Source organism: Chenopodium album, chromosome 4 (genome assembly GCF_948465745.1).
Source record: "Chenopodium album chromosome 4, dcCheAlbu1.1, whole genome shotgun sequence".
NCBI classification, from domain to species: domain Eukaryota; kingdom Viridiplantae; phylum Streptophyta; class Magnoliopsida; order Caryophyllales; family Amaranthaceae; genus Chenopodium; species Chenopodium album.
The window spans coordinates 12602138-12622412 of record NC_137837.1 but is presented as its reverse complement, the minus strand read 5'-3'; the positions used below and the strand labels follow the sequence as shown (position 1 = coordinate 12622412).

Below are 20275 nucleotides of genomic sequence, written 5' to 3'. Positions count from 1 at the left end.
AACACTCGAATTGACACATCTGTGTGTCTATACCATTATCCCGATTCGATTACCAATAAGAGTTGGTTAAAGTAGTAAACAACTTGATGTCACTTAAGGGAGGTCTCGAGTTCAAGCTTCACCAAAATGTAGAAACTCTTGTTGGAAGACTCACCTACCATAAGGCAGGTTTGCGACTCGGGTCAAATCCGAATAACGTTAGAGCTAAACTTCACTGTGGGCATACTTTAAAAAAAAAAAAAAATCCTTGTCGGATCATAAGACATAACTATGACATCAACATTGCCTCTCTCCTTAACTCAATCAATCAAAACCTTAATCCCATAAATAGAGTCGGCTACATGAACCAAATTTGATCATTGACAGAATAGGTATCACCTAATAAAATTACCTAAATGCCCCTGAAATGTGGAGTAATGGGTTTACCATTATCAGCTTACAAAGAAAAAAAACCGGATGAATGTAGCCCCCACCTTCTCCTCCTGCTACTCTCTCTCAGTTCTCCATTGAAGTGCACTCAACGTTCTCCATTGAAGCGCCTTCTGATACTTTTAACTCCCATTGAAGCAGCTTCTGAGGTAATTTCTTGTTTCTTTCCTCCCTTAAATTATTTATGAACCGTATTTGATTATTAAATCAAATTTAGTTGCTACTGTATTGCAGAACCCATTAACTAGACCCCTTCTCCCTGGAATCAGGGACGGGACTGATTATTAGTGAAAATTTGTAATGCTTTACTGATTTTTCATGGTATATATACTAATTTCATTATATACTGATTTTTCTGGGTAATTATATGCTGAATGTTGATTGATTGTTGCTGCGAATTGGTAATTTTTGTGTATAAATTATGCCCTAACATAAATTGATAAATGGGTAATTATATGCAAATTGATTGTTGTTGCAAATTGTGTAATAGAACTTGATACTTGTTAATTTAGTGTTTAAATTATTCAATTGTTGCTTGACATTTATTATTTGGGTTCTTGATATGTATAACTAAGTCCTTTTATTTGTGTGTGCGACAATGCTCATAACACTTCGTTAGTTTGTTTCGATGTTTTACACAAAATGGTTCTTTTTTATGTCAATTATGTAGTGGTACATTGAATGAGTCGTCGAATTCTCTTTCTTATTGATACATTATATGCTTTGTAATTTGTTGTACCCATGTCCCCTATTTTAGGATTGCCATTTTGTCGTGTCCGTTTTGTACCCGTGTCCGTGCCTGTATCCGAACTGGTGCATTCTATCATAACACCCATTCTACACCACCCCCGTGCAAAAATGCTAACCACCGTGCACCACCACCAACGAGTCCTCCTCCTTCACCGCTCTCCTCACTTCATTCTCTCTCCTAAACCTCTCCACTCCTTCACTCTCAAATGCCTCTCTTCTTCCTCAACCGCCTCTCAACCCGTCACTCAACCACCCACTACAAACTTACCCACTTCCCAAATCCTCTCAATCCGCCATTCTCTCCTTACCCGCCAACTTACTGCTGTCGAAATCGCTGAGTCTTACTTGACTCGCCTCCGAATCACTGAACCCAAACTCAGGAGCTTCTTGCATATTGCTGATGAAGAGAGTATTTTGAGGCAGGCTGAAGAGGTTGACAGGAAGATTGAGAGGAATGAAGAAGTGGGGTTGTTGGGTGGTGTTTTGGTGGGTGTTAAGGATAATATTTGTACTTCTGATATGCCTTCTACTGCCGGTTCGAAGATTCTAGATGGGTATCGGCCACCTTATGATGCAACGGCCGTGAAGAAGGTAAAAGAGTTGGGTGGAATTGTTGTCGGGAAGACTAATTTGGATGAGTTTGGGATGGGTAGTACCACTGAAGGTTCTGCTTTTCAGGTTTGCATCATATTAATTTTTTATACTTTGTCAAATTTGCATATAAAATTTTACTTTCATCTATATGTTTATTGTATGTTGTATGTAATAAGTTTGACAATGTGCCAACTAGCTCAATTGATTGAAGTCTTGGGGTGGTACATAATACTTGGATTGGGATTGAATCTCGTGTACATCATTGGAGAATAGTGATATGGATTTTAATCTGCATTAGCAAGGGTTTAAGCTCAAACCTCTATGAGTAGTTTTGTGGATCTAAAGTGATGAATTTAATGGGAATTGTGACTAATTGTTAATGATGTGTGCCATTGGTTGATGAAATAATTAAGGAACTGAGGCCATGAATTACGAGGCTGTTTTTATGGTGTGTTTTTTGACATTATCTTTAGCTTTTTGTGAAGTATTGTTGAGGTAAAATGATTGGCGAAAAAGCCATAGTTAGGTTTTAGTAAAGGTAAATTATTCAGTTGTTTATAATATAATGTCAGGCCCTTGAGGGTGTGAGCTTGAGGAATTTGGGTAAAATTTATGACCTTGAACTTTAGAACTGAGTGAATTGCAAAATTTGTGGAAAATACCACATTTTACAAAAAAGTCAAAACAGGAAAATTTTCAGTTTCAGAGGGAGTATAATTCAATAATGTTTTCTAAAGTGCTTCTAATACTTTTTGGTGGAAATGCTTAGTCCTAGTGGACCACATTATGAAGTGATACATTAGTAATTAAGTATGCCGTTTATGATCTAAGGACTTTAGAAATTTTGATTAAATAGATGTTGCATCTAAAATGAATGTTTTGAGCACTAAATATTGTGAAAAAAAAACTTTTCAGTCTTAAAATTTCTCTATGATAATCGGTTGGTTTACTCGGGTCATGCATCTGTTTAGGTGACCACAAATCCTTGGGATGAGTCATGTGTACCAGGTGGATCATCTGGTGGCTCAGCTGCAGCCGTTTCTGCAAGGCAATGTGTGGTGTCTCTGGGAAGTGACACAGGTGGTAGTGTGAGACAGCCCGCATCTTTTTGTGGGGTTGTTGGATTGAAGCCAACATATGGGCGTGTCTCAAGATATGGACTTGTGGCTTATGCATCATCATTGGATGCTATAGGCTGCTTTGGTACATCGGTTGCTGATGCAGGGATTCTTCTTCAAGCAATTTCTGGGCATGATAGATTTGATTCTACAAGTAGCATGCGAGTAAGCATTCATAAATCATTTTTTACTTCGTAAGCAAAGGATCACAGTTCCTCCTACATATTGCTATACAGAAAGCGTGTAGCAAATATGTGGGTTGGATACTCAAATTTGTCTTTTCATGCTCATTAGTTATTGAGATGTAATAATTAAATTCATGTACTTGTGTAAAATGACTGATTGTAGTTTTTACTTGTGCACCGATCTTGCCTGTTCCAATAATATTGTCAATTTGAAACATATTCTAAACAGATCAAATGCCCTGTTTGGTGAACTTTTCAATCTCTCTGTTTTCTGCAGTTGGAATCCAAAAACAGGCTACACTTGTTGCTGTGATTGAGCATAATTTTTAGAAACATGTGTGCTCGATTCATGCTGTAGATTTGTTGCATTCTCAGCTTTGGCATATTGTACTTTCCAGGAAGTTCCAGAATTCATATCAAAATTCACTTCTTCAAATATCCTGGAGTCCAGGCCACTCCAAGGACTCAGAGTTGGTATTATTCGTGAGACTCTTGAAGACGGTGTTGATGCAAATGTGGTGTCTTCAATTCGTGAAGCTGCTTCACATCTGGAAGACCTTGGCTGTTCTGTGACAGAAGTAATTTCCATTCTTTGATACGCCTACTGATTTGTTGATTTGGACTAACTGGCTAAATTGACATAACCTTGTGTTTGTTCTTTTTTGCAGGTGTCACTGCCTTCTTTTTCACTTGGGCTTCCAGCTTACTATGTACTTGCCTCCTCCGAGTCTTCATCCAACTTATCACGTTATGATGGTGTTAGGTGAGCTTGCTATGCGTAATAATATTCACTGTAGGGTGAGGAAAGGGGTTTCTTGATAAAGTTGGTTTGTGATTATCAGATTATTTTAACCAAAGCCATGTGGGTATTTGATGCTTTTACTGCTTTGTTATGAATGAGTGGCACTGTGCTAATGGATTATACCCTTGTAGTGTTTGGAAATTATTCATCCAGAAAAGGTAGTGATACCATTGAATTGCTAGTAAATGGATTTTATCCTCATCTGTAGGTATGGGAATCAGGTAACTGCTGATGAGCTAACAAATTTATATGGAGAATCCCGAGCTAGAGGGTTCGGTCCTGAGGTGTGTTTATTTAGTGATGTTTTAGGTTTTAACTGTTTAGGCTAATGCTCATCTGCTTGTCAAATTGTTTTTGTACAATGTCGGTTACATTTTACAATAACCCCCACATCTTTGTAGGTAAAAAGGAGAATATTAATGGGAACATATGCCCTTTCGGCGGGTTACTATGATGCATATTATAAGCGTGCACAACAGGTATCATTTTTTCTTTTTCTTTTTTTATTTTTTTCTTTTATTTATTTTTTATTATGTAACTGTGTTGCCTGTGACATTATTATGTAGTGTAAAAACTGTAAATGTGTTTTTATGTTTGTTTTGTATGTTCTTTTTCCTTTATTTAATTCTGTTAATTTCTTCAATTTTTTTTTTTCTATCCTTTGCCATGTGTAGGCTTTATGTTGGGCCAAATTTCATGATATCTCTTATTTATGGATTGGGATTTTGTGAACTTAGGCTGGAAGTTGCCTACTTAAGAGCCCACATTTTAAACAAACTCACATTGAAAATTAGAAGCATTTTTTTTTTCTTATAAATAAATAAATAATTTCTTTGTTTCATATTAATCAACATATTCTGACGTTGGGCATTATTCACATAACTTACTTTGAATTCCTTTGTTATTTATACTCCAGCAAAAAAAAAAGTTGCCATGCGTTATGTTGATAGATTTGCTCCAATGTATGTATTCCAAATATAAGCGTTATAAGTTTCTTGTTTGAATTTAAAGACATTAATGTTTGAAATTATGCATTTGCAAGTGTGCCTAAAGGAAATGTATGATGAAGTATATAATAAATTTTTATAAATGTCGTATCCCCATACCTATGTCCAAAATCAGGACACAGGTATTTAATGCCGTGTTCATAATTTCAAAATTATCCATATATTTCAAATTTCGTGTTGAACACTCGGATTTGGACCTGGATCCAATATTCATACCCCTCTTCAGGTAACATAGCCTATATGTATTGATCTTTACCTCTTTATAATCTTATTGGGAAAGGTAAGTATATGATTCCAAAAGGTCTGCTAGCTAAATTGAGCTTTAGCTAGAATTTTCTCAAAAAGAAGCTTGCTTTAGGAATAGTTGTATTTTCTTGGCAGAAGAGGGTTGCCAAGATATCTGATGGGATATCGCCTTGTAGAATATGAAGATAACATTCTTCTCTTTCATTTCTTGTATTTCCTTCATATTACATATTAATTTATGTAGAATTGCCTCCAAATCTGAGGCTTTACAGAAATTAGGAAAAAAAAATGAAAAGTCTCGTCAACCCTTGAGACTGGCAAAAGATCATCAAAAAACACAAATGTGTAATGCTGATCCTTTCAGTTCAGATAATTTTAAATAATTATAAGTTTAGATAAGGTGAGACAAAATCAATTGAACAAAACAAAGCCTCAGCTCTTTGTTATGGTAAACAAGGAAGAACATTAGTCAGCTCCAAATAAGGTGAAGATATGTCATTTGGCCCATGACTCATCATCAAAAGACTTTGAAGTTTGGACTCCCACTATGTTACACATATATGGTAGGGCGGGAGAAGGTCATAAGACTCTAATCATCTCTACTACTCTTGCTGTTTCTCTTGAGGGTAGTTCATATTAAGTGTGTAAGCTATGTCTTTGGGGATATTAGAAATCCATGTATAGGCGAGTGAGTGACGATTCCCATTTGAAATTGTTGCCATAATATCTAAGGGAAGAAGGATTGGAAAAAAAAAAAAAAAAAGGCAAAAACAGAAAGAACCTGAGTTTATCACGTTTCAAGATCTAGGCTGAAACTATACCAGAATACTAGATAAATGGGTGTGGGATGTTTGAAGTGATCATATACAAAATGCAATTTTTGGATTTAAATATCAAGTTCTTTACCACTGCAAGTCTATCATCTGATGTCACACGCTGTGGATGATCTAGTCCCATGAAAATCACTTCTGCCTCTCTTTCAGCTGGACGTTCCTTCTTCCGTTTTTAAAGAAGTCAACTGTGGAAACCTTATTAACAACTTGCCTCATCTGTGTTCTTGCACGCTTTGCAAACTACTCTGCACTAAACAAAATTATCTTGGGACCCACCTGTCGTCCCACAATTAAATAACAAATATGTGCGTCTTTCTTCAGCATCCTTGCTGAAGACGCATTATTTTGCTTCTTGCAAAGACATATTTGATAATTTTTTAATTTAACACATCAAAATATGTGGGTGTGCTATACCTGTTGGCATCTTACAGTTTTACCACAACAGAGTAATAAGAACTTGTTATCTGTAAGCTCTTGCAGCTTTAGCAGTGGAAGCATTTGTGTTTTGTAAGATCAAGTTCTTTATAGAGTCAAGAAGAAATTATTGATTCTGGTAACCTTTCAGGTGAGAACTGTGGTTCGAAAAAGCTTCAAAGCTGCACTGGATGAAAATGACATTCTTATTTCACCTGCTGCACCCTCTGCTGCATATAAAATTGGTATGTCTGACGTTATTCTAAATAGACTTTTGTTTGGTTGGCCTTCCTTTTGATCAAAGTGTTGCTTGTTTCTTTGCCAACATCCATAGGTGAAAAGAAGAATGATCCATTGGCAATGTATGCTGGTGACATAATGACGGTAAGGCTTCTGGCTTAGTCATTTTTCTAACACTGATACTATCGTTTTCTGTTCTTGACTTCTCTGTATTATGTGGGTATTGGGAATCAGTTGCAAGGGTTCAACAATTGCTAATCTGAGTAGGAACAAACTTTTTTGATAATTCATTTACTTGTATCACCAAGCGTGCATTGTCAAGTTTTAATGAAATGCAATGTGTTTATTTATTTTACTTGTCATTTGTCTCAGGTCAATGTGAACTTGGCTGGTTTGCCAGCATTAGTCTTGCCTTGTGGTTTTTCTGAAGGTGGGCCTGCCAGTCTTCCTGTTGGACTACAGATGATAGGTGCTGCATTTGATGAGGTATTGACCTAAATTTTTTTAGCTGAAATATGTGATGAGTTAGCCTCGGTCTGGTGAATTTGGTCCAGCCCAATTACCTTTTCCCCTCTTATGAAATTTAAATGGAAGACATTTTGTGGAAAGCTTTCTCTCTCTCTCTCCAAGTTATAATGGATCGATAATTATTATTTCAGTGAAAGTAAAACTTTATTATTAAGTCAATCTTGTTGATAGAATATACCTGATCCAAGGAATTGCTGTTTCAGCTGTAAATTCTCATTTGTTTGAAAATGTTTGCTACAGGAGAAACTTCTCAGGATTGGACATGTCTTTGAGCAAACACTCAAAGGTCACAGCTTTGTCCCTCCAATTGTATCAGCCGGTTTTGCTTCATAACTTGTAAACTAGCATCTCAACTTCTCAAGAGAGGCGTGATCATTCATGACAGTTTGTCTGCATTTCAAGAAGGTTTTGCAGACAATTCGACTTTTGGAACTCTCAAGACCAAGAGCCTAATTTTTAATAGGATAGAATATAGTAGAAGTGATGAGGAGTTTTGATGCCTTGACGGAGCATTTACATGCAAGCCTTGATTTGCTTGTCCCTGGTGCATATGTTGCTTCTCGTATTGTTGGTGCCTACATAACCCATGTAATTCTTGATCAAATATGAGCCATTGTTAGATGATCTTCATTTTATGCCTGCCTATTATTTGTAATTTGATAATAATGTTGATTGCTCAATAAAATTTTTATTTCTAGTGATTCACTGATTAGTGCCTAATGTATAACTGAGATATAAGTAATGTCACTATTATGGTAAATTGTAAAAAATGAGATGAGTTTGGGCTTTTAGATATGCCATAGCTGATATCTTTATCTTCCCCAAATCATTTTCCCTAAATTCACTAAGGGAAGAGGAGCTTGGATACGTTTTCAATTTCGCAGTTATATTCATACTCCGAATCTCATAACTTTTCTGTGTCACTGTTTTCATCACTTATTACTCAGGTAACAGTTTATACCCTTTTTATTTATTTGATTTTAGTTGTTATTTTTCATTGTTTTGATTTAAGATTTTTGATGATTTTTTTCAATTAAAATTGTTACTCGTTTGTAATTTTGATGTGGTGCTTGTGGAATTTTTGGGTTTTAGTTAATTTGTATTCCCTCAATGTTAAAAAAAAAAATGACAGCCCTAATTCGAGCAAAAGCAAAAAGTACCAGCCAAAAGTTCGAGCCAACATAAGGGGTTTTTGTGCAATGATTCAAGAATCTGATAGGCGTCTCCTACTGCAACAAATTCGAGTAAATTTCAAACCAAAAATCAGAATTCGAGGTTAGTTTTAGCCTTTTAGGGGTATTTGGATTTGCTTATTTTTTGTCCTTTTTAATTGTTTAATTTGTTTACGTTTTAGGGTCTTAATTTTTAAGATTTTAAAATGCAATTTTATTCTAATTGTTTTGTGGAAATGCAATTTTTTTTATACAAATGCTTAAAGTGACCTTTTTTTTTTTTTTTTTTTTTTTTTTCTGGTGTTAAATTAATTACTGAGGCTGTGTCAATTGTCATGAAAGGCTAGTGCCAATTAGCTGTGGTACCTGTTTGTTTAAAGCTTTGCTCCTTTTTTTTCATTTTGTTTGTTAGACTCTGATTTTCTTCTTTTAAGCCATATTCATTAAAAGAGTTGGTGAGGAGTGCTGATATAGCTTTATTGGGGACTAATATGTTGAATTCACTTGGACTAGTATAGACCTGGTTCAATATCTGCCAATATATGTTATCTGATATAGAATTTTTATACTGACCTTCAAACTCCAAGAGTTAAACGATCATGTATTCGTATAACTAAGAGACCTATGACACAAGATATGTCAGTGGAATAATAATAAGAAGAAAGTTTAGGGACTAAAATGAAAGAAAGAGAAGATAAAGAAATCAGAAGATACACATTAATGGACTGTCACTGTATGCTCTGCATTCTGTAAGACATCACAAGTTTCGTTAGGTTCCAGAATTTTGATTGAACAGAAGCAAATGAAAATTGTCATAAAAATGCCTAAGAATAGTTATAAATTTTATCTTCTATTTAGTTGTCTTTGTTCTGTTTCTTGTCATTCTAGTAAACACAGTTTTTATGTTATGTGAATAAGTCTCCATCTTCACCTTTTTATCCCCCTCTAGCGTCTTGGACTCTTGGTTGTTTTCTTGTTAGTAGACTCTGCTCCATGTTCCTGTCGACATTAAAATCTAAAATTTTCCATTATAACAAGCTGACATTTGTACACGAACCATGCATATTAGGTGATACAAGAACTACTAGTAATTAGAGTGGGCATGAACTGTATGCTAAGATAACTCAACAATGATCAATAGCATTTGTAACTTGTGTTTGGTGACTGGTTGACAGAATGAAGCACGTTGTTATAACCTTATTAAAACAAATATCATCGTCATGGCACATGCCAATAAAATGTTAAGCAGAAGGGGTTAAATGCACAACAGAAGCCATCCAAATCTTGACAAAATACACGTCAAATTGCATACTAGTATTATAAGTTGTACATATAATAGCTGTTCATAAAATAGATTCTTTGTATTTGATAAGAATAAGATGAGACATAATGCTCCATCAAGAAAATATTTTCGTTTTTGATGCCTGAAACCCAATCATGCAGATTGGAATCCATAAGATAATAATACACCTGTGCTGAGGATTGAGAATTTAAGCACATTATCTATCATGGAGGAAGAATGACATCTGCTTTCCTTGTCAAATCTTGTAAATTCAATCTGTTCAATTTATACAAGTTAACTAAAAAATTATCGTAGAAAAGCAATTCCTAAGAATATAACCTTAGTACTATGTATTTCAGATACCACTACATATCTAGCAATATATAAAAGGTCCACTCTTCATGTTTAGGTTTGTGTTTGATTTTCAGATTTTGGTTTTTGTAAGTTCTTGGTAAAGCTTTGAATTTAGGGAATTTTCTTGATTTATATATATATGCATTATGAAAAAAAATATTAGCCCAATTTAGATTAGTTGATTCATGAATCATGATTGTGTTTCTGTATCCATATGTTTATACAAAGTATTAATAATGAATGTGATATTTATCTAATTAAAAACCTGAAACGAGTTGGGTTTTCCATTGTTATGCATCAATTTTTTGTTTTTATTAGTTTTGTTTGGTATTATATATTGAGCTATATAATCTCATCACTGTTGCCTACTCCTGTTATTTAATTGGGTTATAAAGCTAAGACTTTTTTGCTGGCTTTTTTTGAGCTCGACAAATGAGCTTGATCCCTCTAGGGCTCTAGGCACCTTCACCTTCCTATTCTCAGAATTCCTTATCTTCTTAGCTTGTGTTTATTTCTCTAAATTTTGCTGATTTAATAATTACTTTTTGTTTGTTGCTGTTATTTTGGTACTTGGTAGGAAAAACTATGAAAGATACAAGTGCTTGGGAGGAAAATCATCTACAAAGAATCAATTGATATTGAGGAGAAAAAGATTAAGAAAAAAGGGTGCTTTGAATGAAGGTACTACTACTGAAACTACTATTAGTGACAAACTGACAATGTTTCAGAATTTAAAGTCTGTTATTTTTCTGAATTTAAAACCATCCACAAGTGGGTTTTTTTTGTATGTATTACTCATGTCTTCTATAATGAACACTAGATGTCTGTTATTCTATGTTTTGTCCTTGAGATGAATATTGCTTCCAAAAACCAAATTTGAAGGTGTCCAAAGGAAGCGGGGGCCCAACCCTACTGCCTCACCATTTCCAATGATTTAGAAACCACTACGTCGCCTCCCATTCTCTTAGGCACACAAACAAACAGCTAAGCTCCCTTTTTTCAATAGATTCATGTGTCTTGGCTTTTGGTCTGACGCACCCTTAAGTAAGGTCTTACCAATCTTAATTAAAGCAGACCATTTGGATAGTTGTGCTTACTTAGTTTAAATTTACCCATAATGCGTTGACAACTCTCAAAAAAGGGACTTCTTTTCTTAGTGTGTCTATGTGTGTGCATGTGTATATGTCTGTGAATGAGAAGGGGTTATAATTTTAAAGTTTGCCGGTAGCCCTAGTATTGCCAGGGTTTCAAAAGGATGATCGTTTTCTGTAAGATTGCATATTAGTGTGATTTCATTGGTATAAGATCATTGTAGGTAGGCTGCTCAGGAAATTTCAGGCTGTAAGAAAACTTTAAAAAGGGTGTTTTCCGGCAATTGCTTTGGTGCTTGCTCTCCCTAGGGTAGAATAGATCAATTACTCATCAACTAGAGTGTTCAATTTCACTTAAAATCTGTTTTATTTATTTATTATTATTTTTTTATTTTACAGTTTTACACCAAGTGTAAGAGGAAACAATCAAACAAATCAACCCTAAATATTATTATCGAAATAAATCTTGGGCTGTCATTTGTTTATCATGGATACTATTATGAGTATTATCTGATTGAAATGGTATGCGTGTATAATATTTTCTTATGAAACATACACTAAAATGTTTCCCAAGGGTTAAACATCACTATTTTACGCAATATGTAACTGCTAATAAAGCCGCTGCTGCAGGGTGTTACAGAGAGTGACATGAGCAGGGATGACAATATGATTTTTCAAAATTCTATCTTTAAAGAAGCTAAATTCTTTACTTGGGTGGTTTGCAAGTCCACTGTTCTTAGGCTTCAAGGTTTGGAATCTAAGAAAATAGGATTGATCAGACTTGTTTATTACTTGTAGTTTATTACCCTCTTCTCCTAGCATACTGTGCTCTTGCATGGGTGAAGCTCTTTCCTCTGCTGCTAAGACTGCTGAAGCTCATAATATTGCTGAAGTCTGCTGTTGTGTTGTCAATTGTAAATTTTTTGGATGAAATTGTATTACAAGAATTATGGCTTCTATTTATTTTTGTGTTGAATAGTGTTTGTATCGATAAAAGTAAAAACAATTACGTAGTATTTAAAGTTGTCATTTTGGAAAAAAAATCGTTTTTTATTATATATTACAAAATTATGGTTAAAAACATACTACATACTAAAAAATAGTGTATGTTATTGTTATTAAGAAAAAAAGTTCTAAATTACATCCCCTTTTAACTCTAGAAATTATGGCGGCATTACATGTCTTACATGTGAAATGAAAAGGATCAAGTTTGGTAACATGCATCCAATATCCAATATGTTCATACAATCGATTGTATGTACCGTGGCAGGTTGGGCAAGGGTGAGAAAAACCAGATTTATGACATTATCACCTTAACATTGGCTAACAGAGTAACAGTAAATTGGTCATTTTTTATAAAAGGTGAAGGTTAATTTTGTCATTCTCCCTTCTTCCTCCTCCTTCAATCTCTACATCACCCTTCATCTTCTTTATCTCCTTCACTTTCATCTTCTTTCACCCCCTCCAACCTTCAACTTCTTCTAACGTCACCATTTCCAACATCGATGTCGACACCTTCATGTTATTCATTTCCATCGACACTGATCTCAATTTCTAACAGCTTCGTCGAGCTGCAGAATTAAATGAACTCTAAGAAAAAACGGAGAAATAAAGGGCATGATAATTTACCTCAAAGGGTAAGCGAGTTTGATAGCAAGCTAAAATGTTACGACTAACGAGTATGAAGCAACTTTAATTGTAAGGTACACTTGTACAATTGTACCCAAAAATAAAAATGTAAGAGTACGAAGCATCTTGAATTGTAAATTGTACACTCGTACTTAAAAGTTGTACAATTTCATGTGATTATTGAATTAGGGTAATTCAATTTAACAAAACTTATGCCTTAATTTTGATTTTTGATATTCAATTTAAAGCTTAAGTGATAGGAACAATCAACGTCCACTACCAAGTGTCCAAGTACCCCACAAACTTACCCTACCACCGCCCACAACATATGAACACTGCTTACTCTTATAAACTCCGGATATTGCGATCAGGTCTTTCTGGCTCTTTCCTTTCTTCTTTCCCGCCATTGTTGCTGCTTCTCTTTTCACTCAAAAACTCTCATTTTTCATGGATTCTGAGACTAATCCTCCTAAATCTGTCAAAACCAGGTTCCTCCTTTCTTTTTCTCTCTTTCTTCCCCCACTTTTTTGTATTTACTCAGATTTTTGTAAGAATTATCAATTTTGCCCTTGTAAAATTTTGAGAAATTTATTTAGTTTTTGACATTATTGTGGTGATTTGTGAAATGGGTTTTTTGTTTCAGTTATAAAGATTCCATCTTTAGGAGAATTAGGACTGTAATAATTTGCAAAGACTTATTGAAATGAGTGTACTTTTCTGGGTGTGTTGAAAAAGTGAAAATGTTTTGTGGTAAATATTAATGAGGAATTTATACATGCTAAATTTTTGCTTGGTTGAAAATTTGTCTCTCATTGTGAAATTGCATGTGTTTTTTATCATCAAATTTGCGAATTTTTGGTACTTATATTTAGTGTACAGTAATACATTAAAAATCCCTGAAAAAAAGGGTGGATGTTATTTTCATTTAAATGCTGTACTTTGTACGTGCATTTTATGTAACATAATTGGTATGCCATATATCTTTCAAAGGCCAAAGGGTCTTTATGTGTTTGATTTTTCCTAATTTTGGTTGTGTTTAATGAGTTGTTTTAGCCCATTAGGAACATTGGTAATAGGGATTGCTGTAATATCCTTATACTTCGTATGTAATTGGTAATAGGCTTCTAAGTTTTAAGCTTCAAGATTTTGTGATAAATGTTTATTAAGGAATTTTAGATTATGAGTTTAGATTAATCTCAGTTGATGAAGCTAGATGTATTTATGTTAGCTCAAGGGAAGGCCGGCGCAATAGGATGAAATGAGGTTTTTTGGGTGAGGTGATAGAGTTACTTAGGTCTATAGTTGAGGTGGAAGAAGCGGATTTAGGGTTGTATTCTACTTGTTTGTTAATCTTAGTGGAAGACGATTCCATGTGATGGTTTGGGGCTACGAAGGGCTTGATTGAAGGTGACCTCTTTGGATCTCATTTTCTTTTCACTATGTTTATTGGTTCTTGAGTAGTTCTCCTGGTAGGCGTGGTGTGGTGCGGAGTTGCAATGATCTGAAATGCCTCTTTAGTATCTTAATATTCCATTTTCACGCAACTTAACCAACTCCAAGTTAGGACATTCTAAACATGGCAAAATTCCATTAAAGGTCATCATTATCCAACACGTTCAGTTGGAACTTGAATTTCATCACATAAGTTGTGGGAGCCTGGGAGGAGAATTCCTTATACAGTTTACTCAAATGTGGGATGCATAGTATCATTATTAGCTTGGCATGTTTCAATTTACAGAGTCATATCGGCAGGTGGCTATGTGCATTGTAAAGAGTGAAAAATGCTAGTATCTTAAGGGAGGAAAAGGGGGATGATCAATGATGATTTGTTAAAATACAGTTTTGCTCAGTTGTGGTCACCCCGTAGATTATATTTTACGGGTCAGGCCTTGGTCAACTTGTCTATCTGGAATTCAGGTGCTTAGTTTGGCTTGCTAAAAGTTGGGGAAGATTGAGGGTTGTTGATTTAGTGCTGAATTAAAACTTTTATTTTTCCAAAAGAAAATTCTCGTCCTTCCTCCAAAATTTTCTTTGCTGATCTGCTAAATCTCCTGACATTGCTTTGGCTAATATGTGTGATCTGTTGCTCTTTTCTCTAAATACAGGCATAAATGCTCAGCTTGCTATAAGCAATATAATAAAAAAGAGCATCTTGTGGAGCACATGAAGGTCTCATACCACTCGGTGCACCAACCTAAATGTGGAGTATGTAAGAAACACTGCAGATCATTTGAATCTCTCAGGGAGCATTCAAAAGGTGAGTGACTGACAGGGAATTTTTAAATTAGTTCCCTTGAATTCTGTTAAGTTGGTTTTTTAGCATTTTCTTTGACCAACCCTTCAGGTTTGTTGGCAAAAGACAACTGCAGTAGAATCTTTCATGAACTGGGATGTGGTCTTTGCATGAAAATATTTGACAGCTGCATTTTGTTAAGTGAGCATAAATGGACTTGTCAGCTACCTCCACCTACTCGCCTTGTAAGTTAATCTTTGATTACAAGTTCTTTTTAATAATTTCCATAGTATGAGTTTTGTGTAATCCATTTCTGTAATATACTAGTTTGTTCAATGACTTCAGGGTACCATATCATTGCCTTCTATGGAACTGAAGAACTCGATTTCTGACAGAAGCAATGGTCTCCCAAAGATTCATGAAGCAGTTGCGATGGACTGTGAAATGGTTGGAGGTGGTAGTGATGGAACTCTTAATTTATGTGGTAGGGTTTGCCTTATTGATGAGAACGAGGATATAATATTTCATGCTTATGTAAAACCTCAAATGCCTGTTACTGATTACAGGTAGACTCTTACCTTAGGTTTGATCATGTTTGTACATATTTATTTTGACCGGACTATTCCTTGCACAATGCTGCAGATCTGATTTGACTGGCTTAAGTGAAGAACATCTAAGAGATGCAATGCCTTTGAAAGAAGTGCAGGAAAAGATTCTGGAAATCCTATATAATGGCGAGTCCATAGGAATAGTGAGAGTTGATGGTGGAAAGGCCAAGCTTCTTGTGGGTCACTCTCTGGAGCATGATTTGGATTGTTTGAATATGACTTATCCAGACCACCTGATCAGGTAGCTCTGTTTTCTCTGAAATGTCAACTTTTGTGCTGGTGATCACTTCATAGAACATTGTACTTGCTTAATGATGCTGTCACTTCTGGAGTTCTTTAATAATTATTGGCTAATACCTGCGATGGTGGCCTTAGCCTCTTAGGAATTATGTTTTTTTTTTTTTATGTCTACAATAACATGGAAACGTACGTTTTCTTGTCAGTCTCAAATTATATTTGCATCCTATATGACAACTCACGAGGTACCTTCGCATTATAAAAATTGCCCCATGTGCACCTTACAAGGCTCTGATTATTATGAGTGAAGTTCTGTTGGGATCGGATACTCGGATGTATGAATTAATACCCCCTCAATTTTAATGAGAGTGGATTCGTGTATATTCAGGACGTTGTGCAAAAAATTGCATGTTACAATGCTATGAAGCCCATGATTGCTCTCTACCAAATAGGGGAAGTATAATTATTATGTTTGGCCATTTTCTTGCTGCTTTCACCTTAAGTGGTTCATTTACCTGTGTAATTGTGTAAATGAAAGAACCCTAGAAAACTCAATTGCTAGCTTTTTCTCCAACTTGGAAAGTTGAAAGTTAGACTCTGACTGTTATATGCCATAATCAGCTGTGAAGTATTGCTGTTTTGGCCTTTAGCCTTTCCATACCTCTGTCCTTAATGCATGCAATTACGGGTTGATAAATATAGGGATATTAAGACTTAAATATTGTGAGAAAATACATTTTCTTTGATATGGGGAGTTGGACCACCTTTTAAGGCCCTACAGTTTGTCAAGTAGCACCTTAATTCTATACTTTTCGGCATAATAGTCAAATTTCCGGCAAGTTGACCTTTCCCCTCTTTTTTTTTTTATTATGTGTGGCTAATTTCCTTCCCTTACCTTAGTTCTTCATAAACATATCATATTGTTAATGTCCCCTCTGCCCAATGGCTGGAGAAAATAGTGCAACCTTTCCAATTTCCATGGTTTCAATCTCAAATCATCCTGTAGTCACCAATAATCTTCATAAAAGTTTATTTTTATATATTGATGGAAGATTGACTGAAAATGTGCACATCTGATATGGAGTTCGGTGATTTTAGCATTATTTTTCCTTTTGGTAGTTTAGATGTGATCTGACTTTGTATGTGGGTGCTTGCTGAATTCTCTTTGAAAGGTCTTATTTGTTCCATCTACCTTAAAAACTAGGTCTTCATCTGGGCTTAAGTCTATTTGAGGTCCTATTCTGAAAATTTCCGCAATGATCCATAGTTCGCATACTTCATAACAAATTTTATGTCCTAGATTTTCTCTATAGCTTCCTTCATTTCCTTGTAGTTAATGACAGCTACAGAATGAGAGGAATTTCGCTGTTCCATGCATTTAGGTCTTTTGTCATCAGAAAAACATGTCCTCAATCTCCGGTATCATCTCATGCTTCAAGGCCCAAGATGAGGCTGATATGTATACAATTCCATGTGTCATGTCTGTCATAAATAAATTTGTAGATTGATGGTTTGGTGAAATGTGATACGTCTGAGATCAAGTAAACTAATAGAGCAATGAAAACGTAATATTTCATGCGTGTGGTCATTGCTTTTTCTATATCTAGCATTTAATTCTTATTGCGGTGTACTGCTATGGTGTGAGGCTCTGTTGTAAAGATCCCATCTTTTTTCTTCCTGGTTTATTATTGAATAGGCAGCCCACAGAACAATGTGCTTCAATAGATAGGCTCTGAATTTCGGTTTATGATCTTATTTCATCTGGTTCTTATCTTAAATTCCTTCTGCCTAGTTTTGAAAGGCTTTCTGATTTCATAATATTGCAGGGATACGGCCAAATATCAGCCGCTGATGAAAACAAATTTGGTCAGCCACTCACTCAAATATCTGACAAAAATGTACCTTGGGTATGTTCACCTCTTTACAGTTTACACTTGCGTGCGCCTTGTAACTATCGCTGCCCATATATGTAATGTTGAATCTGCTAAAACCTTTCAATTCTGCTGTCAAATTTCCAGTTCATTACAACTCAATGGTTTCTCAGATGTGTTACTGTCAAGTGTAGGGCATGTGTGTGTGTCAGAGAGAGAGGGTCGAGTAAACCTTCAAAAAGAATTGGCAGACATTAACCATTTACCATTCTTTGTTCTAAATTTGATTCTTCACTGTGTAAATGCAGTTATGATATTCAGATGGGAATACACGATCCTTACGAAGACTGTGTCTCTGTAATGAGGCTGTACAAGAGAATGCGTGACCAAGATCATCTCAAAGATTTCGTGGGATCATGCTTACCCAGTCAGGTTACTGAATTTATTACCAATGAGTTTGATTGTTGCAAAATGAAAGATCTTGAGAAGCTGACACCTGATGAACTTCTCGAGATGTCAAGGTCAAAGTATCGTTGTTGGTGTTTGGACACAGTCCCGAAGGTACGGCTATAAATAAGTCCCTAGTTGATGCCACTCAACTTGAGAGCACAGCAAAGAGTCTGAAGAGTTGAAAAGTTGTGAATAGTGAATACTAGTGAAAGGTTTTGTTACCGTGGTCTGTTCATAGTATCGGTTGAAACTTGAAACCATAGGGTTCGGCTTCCATTATCAAATTAGAGGAATTCACCCCCTTTTGGAATTAAGTCTTTGGTACAGTTAGAAATAGAATCATCTGAATTCTAGGGTATGTAATTTTGGGAGCACAAACTCTGTATTTTCGCTCCTAAAATCCGAGCAATGTGGATCAGTGGATGTAGTTAAACTCCAGGGAAGTTATTTTGACTTGGGTTTTCTGGCCATCCGGTCACCATACCTCTAGTACCCTATATGAGAGACTGGCCTTTAAACAGAATCATCTATGTTTTTTTTTTTTTTTTTTTTTTTTTATGTTCCAGAGTTTTGTAGATGACCATAACCATGTTAAAATTTCACTCACAAATGTTGCTTAAACTAAAGTCTAATTCAAGTTTTTTGTGCTTTGTTGCTTAAACTAAAGTCTCAGGAGTTTAATGCCAAAAAAACACCTACAGGATACACATACCGTCACTCACAGACCAGATTAAGCTCTTAGATCTTATTGAAACTTAATTAAACTTATCTAAACTTATTAAACCTGAAACTTATAATATTTATTGTAAGGTGAAGATAACACACCCTTATATTTGTTTTCATATATAGTATTGGCATTAAAAGTTTGTCAAAGTGATATGCGTCAATACATTTTAAGTTTACATGAAAACACTAATTAAGGGCTTGATAAATAAATGAAATTTATTAATAAAACAAATTTAGAGGTAGCTAATACTTGTAAAGCTTTGATAATGGTGTTTCTTCCGATAAAATGTCAATTTTAGTGATTGTAAGAAGATTATACGGATGAGTTTATGATGGTGAATAATTTAATTTGTTGCATATTTTGACGAGAATAATTAGTAGTTGGAAAAATTTTAATTAGAATATTTAACTGCTTTATAGGCAACAAGATATTACGGAGTACAAAGTATTTTATTGAATGAATATTTTGATTTATTTAGATACTCAAAGATTACGGGCATAGGATAAATCATTTGCCTTGGCAATGACTTTTTTTGTAGAGGTGTCAATCGGGTTAACGGTTCGGTTTTCGGTTCGGTTTATAAGTTTTCGGTTTGTAACGGGTCGGTTTATAACGGGTTTAAATAATTAACGGGCCGGTTCAGTTCGGTTTTAAATAAAATCGGGGCAGTTCAGTTTGGGTTTTTTAAACTACGGTTTCTATTCGGGTCCGGTTCTAATCAGATCGGTTTGTAATCGGTTCGGGTCATAATTGGTTCGGGTTGAACTCAACAGTTTGAAAACGGATTTTTTCAGTTTTAAGCGGGTTTTGGGTCAAAACAGATCAGGTCCTAATCGGTTCGGGTTTAACTTGATCAGTTTGAAAACGGGGTTTTCCAGTTTAGTACGGTTTTCGGGTCAAAACAGATCGGGTCCTAATCGAGTCGGATTATAATCGGTTCGGGTCATAATTGGTTCCAGTTCAACTCAGTCGATTTAAAAAGGAGTTTAGGTTCAAAACAAATTGGGTTAAATCCTAACTCACAAAGTCACAATTAATTAATAAGGGTCATAAAACAAGTTGGGTTGATTGAATAGTGTGTTAAACAAATCAAGTGAGTTAGGATATAATTGAGCAGGTTATGAAGAATTGGGTAAAATCCTAACTCACAAAGTCACAATTAATTAATAAGGGTCACAAAACAAGCTGGGTTGATTGAATAGTGAGTTAAACAAATCAAGTGAATTAGGATACAATTGAGCAGGTTATAAAAAATTGGGTTTATTATGTCATATTGTACGTATAACAAGTTATGACTCATACATTTATACTCATACACGAATTCAAATCAAATGACTTAGGTTACGACTCATACACGAATTCAAATCAGATCAAATTAAAATCGAGTTATGAGTTAAACAAGTTAGGTTGAATAGGTAACGAAAATTAGAACAAGTTGAAATTTGGTTCTAGTCATAAATATGCTCGGTTAATTT

At 35.1% G+C, this 20275-nt stretch overlaps 2 protein-coding genes across 2 annotated transcripts; both read left to right on the top strand.

Annotated features, from left to right (window-relative positions):
- Nucleotides 1-421: 421 nt before the first annotated feature.
- Nucleotides 422-7847, top strand: LOC145628926 (glutamyl-tRNA(Gln) amidotransferase subunit A, chloroplastic/mitochondrial-like). The gene is made up of 11 exons (XM_081681358.1): nt 422-578; nt 1187-1857; nt 2745-3056; nt 3475-3654; nt 3745-3839; nt 4087-4162; nt 4280-4357; nt 6530-6623; nt 6713-6762; nt 6991-7104; nt 7387-7847. Exons 2-11 carry the CDS (start codon nt 1288-1290, stop codon nt 7477-7479), a joined length of 1662 nt encoding a protein of 553 aa, XP_081537484.1. The 5' UTR covers nt 422-578; nt 1187-1287; the 3' UTR covers nt 7480-7847.
- A 5142-nt stretch (nt 7848-12989) lies between these two features.
- LOC145626710 (RNA exonuclease 4-like) lies at nt 12990-18616 on the top strand. Its single transcript, XM_081679173.1, has 7 exons — nt 12990-13162; nt 14780-14931; nt 15019-15152; nt 15253-15473; nt 15550-15756; nt 17579-17659; nt 17932-18616. The coding sequence occupies exons 1-7, from the start codon at nt 13122-13124 to the stop codon at nt 18194-18196; spliced, it is 1101 nt and encodes a 366-aa protein (XP_081535299.1). The 5' UTR covers nt 12990-13121; the 3' UTR covers nt 18197-18616.
- Nucleotides 18617-20275: the final 1659 nt, after the last annotated feature.

Bases quoted from the DNA above. Each gene is read 5' to 3' on its own strand.
- LOC145628926 (XM_081681358.1), top strand. From the start codon at position 1,288: ATGCTAACCACCGTGCACCACCACCAACGAGTCCTCCTCCTTCACCGC. The intron at 1,858-2,744 runs GTTTGCATCATA...GCATCTGTTTAG, and splicing joins CTGAAGGTTCTGCTTTTCAG to GTGACCACAAATCCTTGGGA. The intron at 4,163-4,279 runs GTGTGTTTATTT...ACATCTTTGTAG, and splicing joins CTAGAGGGTTCGGTCCTGAG to GTAAAAAGGAGAATATTAAT.
- LOC145626710 (XM_081679173.1), top strand. From the start codon at position 13,122: ATGGATTCTGAGACTAATCCTCCTAAATCTGTCAAAACCAG. The intron at 13,163-14,779 runs GTTCCTCCTTTC...CTCTAAATACAG, and splicing joins CCTAAATCTGTCAAAACCAG to GCATAAATGCTCAGCTTGCT. The intron at 15,474-15,549 runs GTAGACTCTTAC...ACAATGCTGCAG, and splicing joins ATGCCTGTTACTGATTACAG to ATCTGATTTGACTGGCTTAA.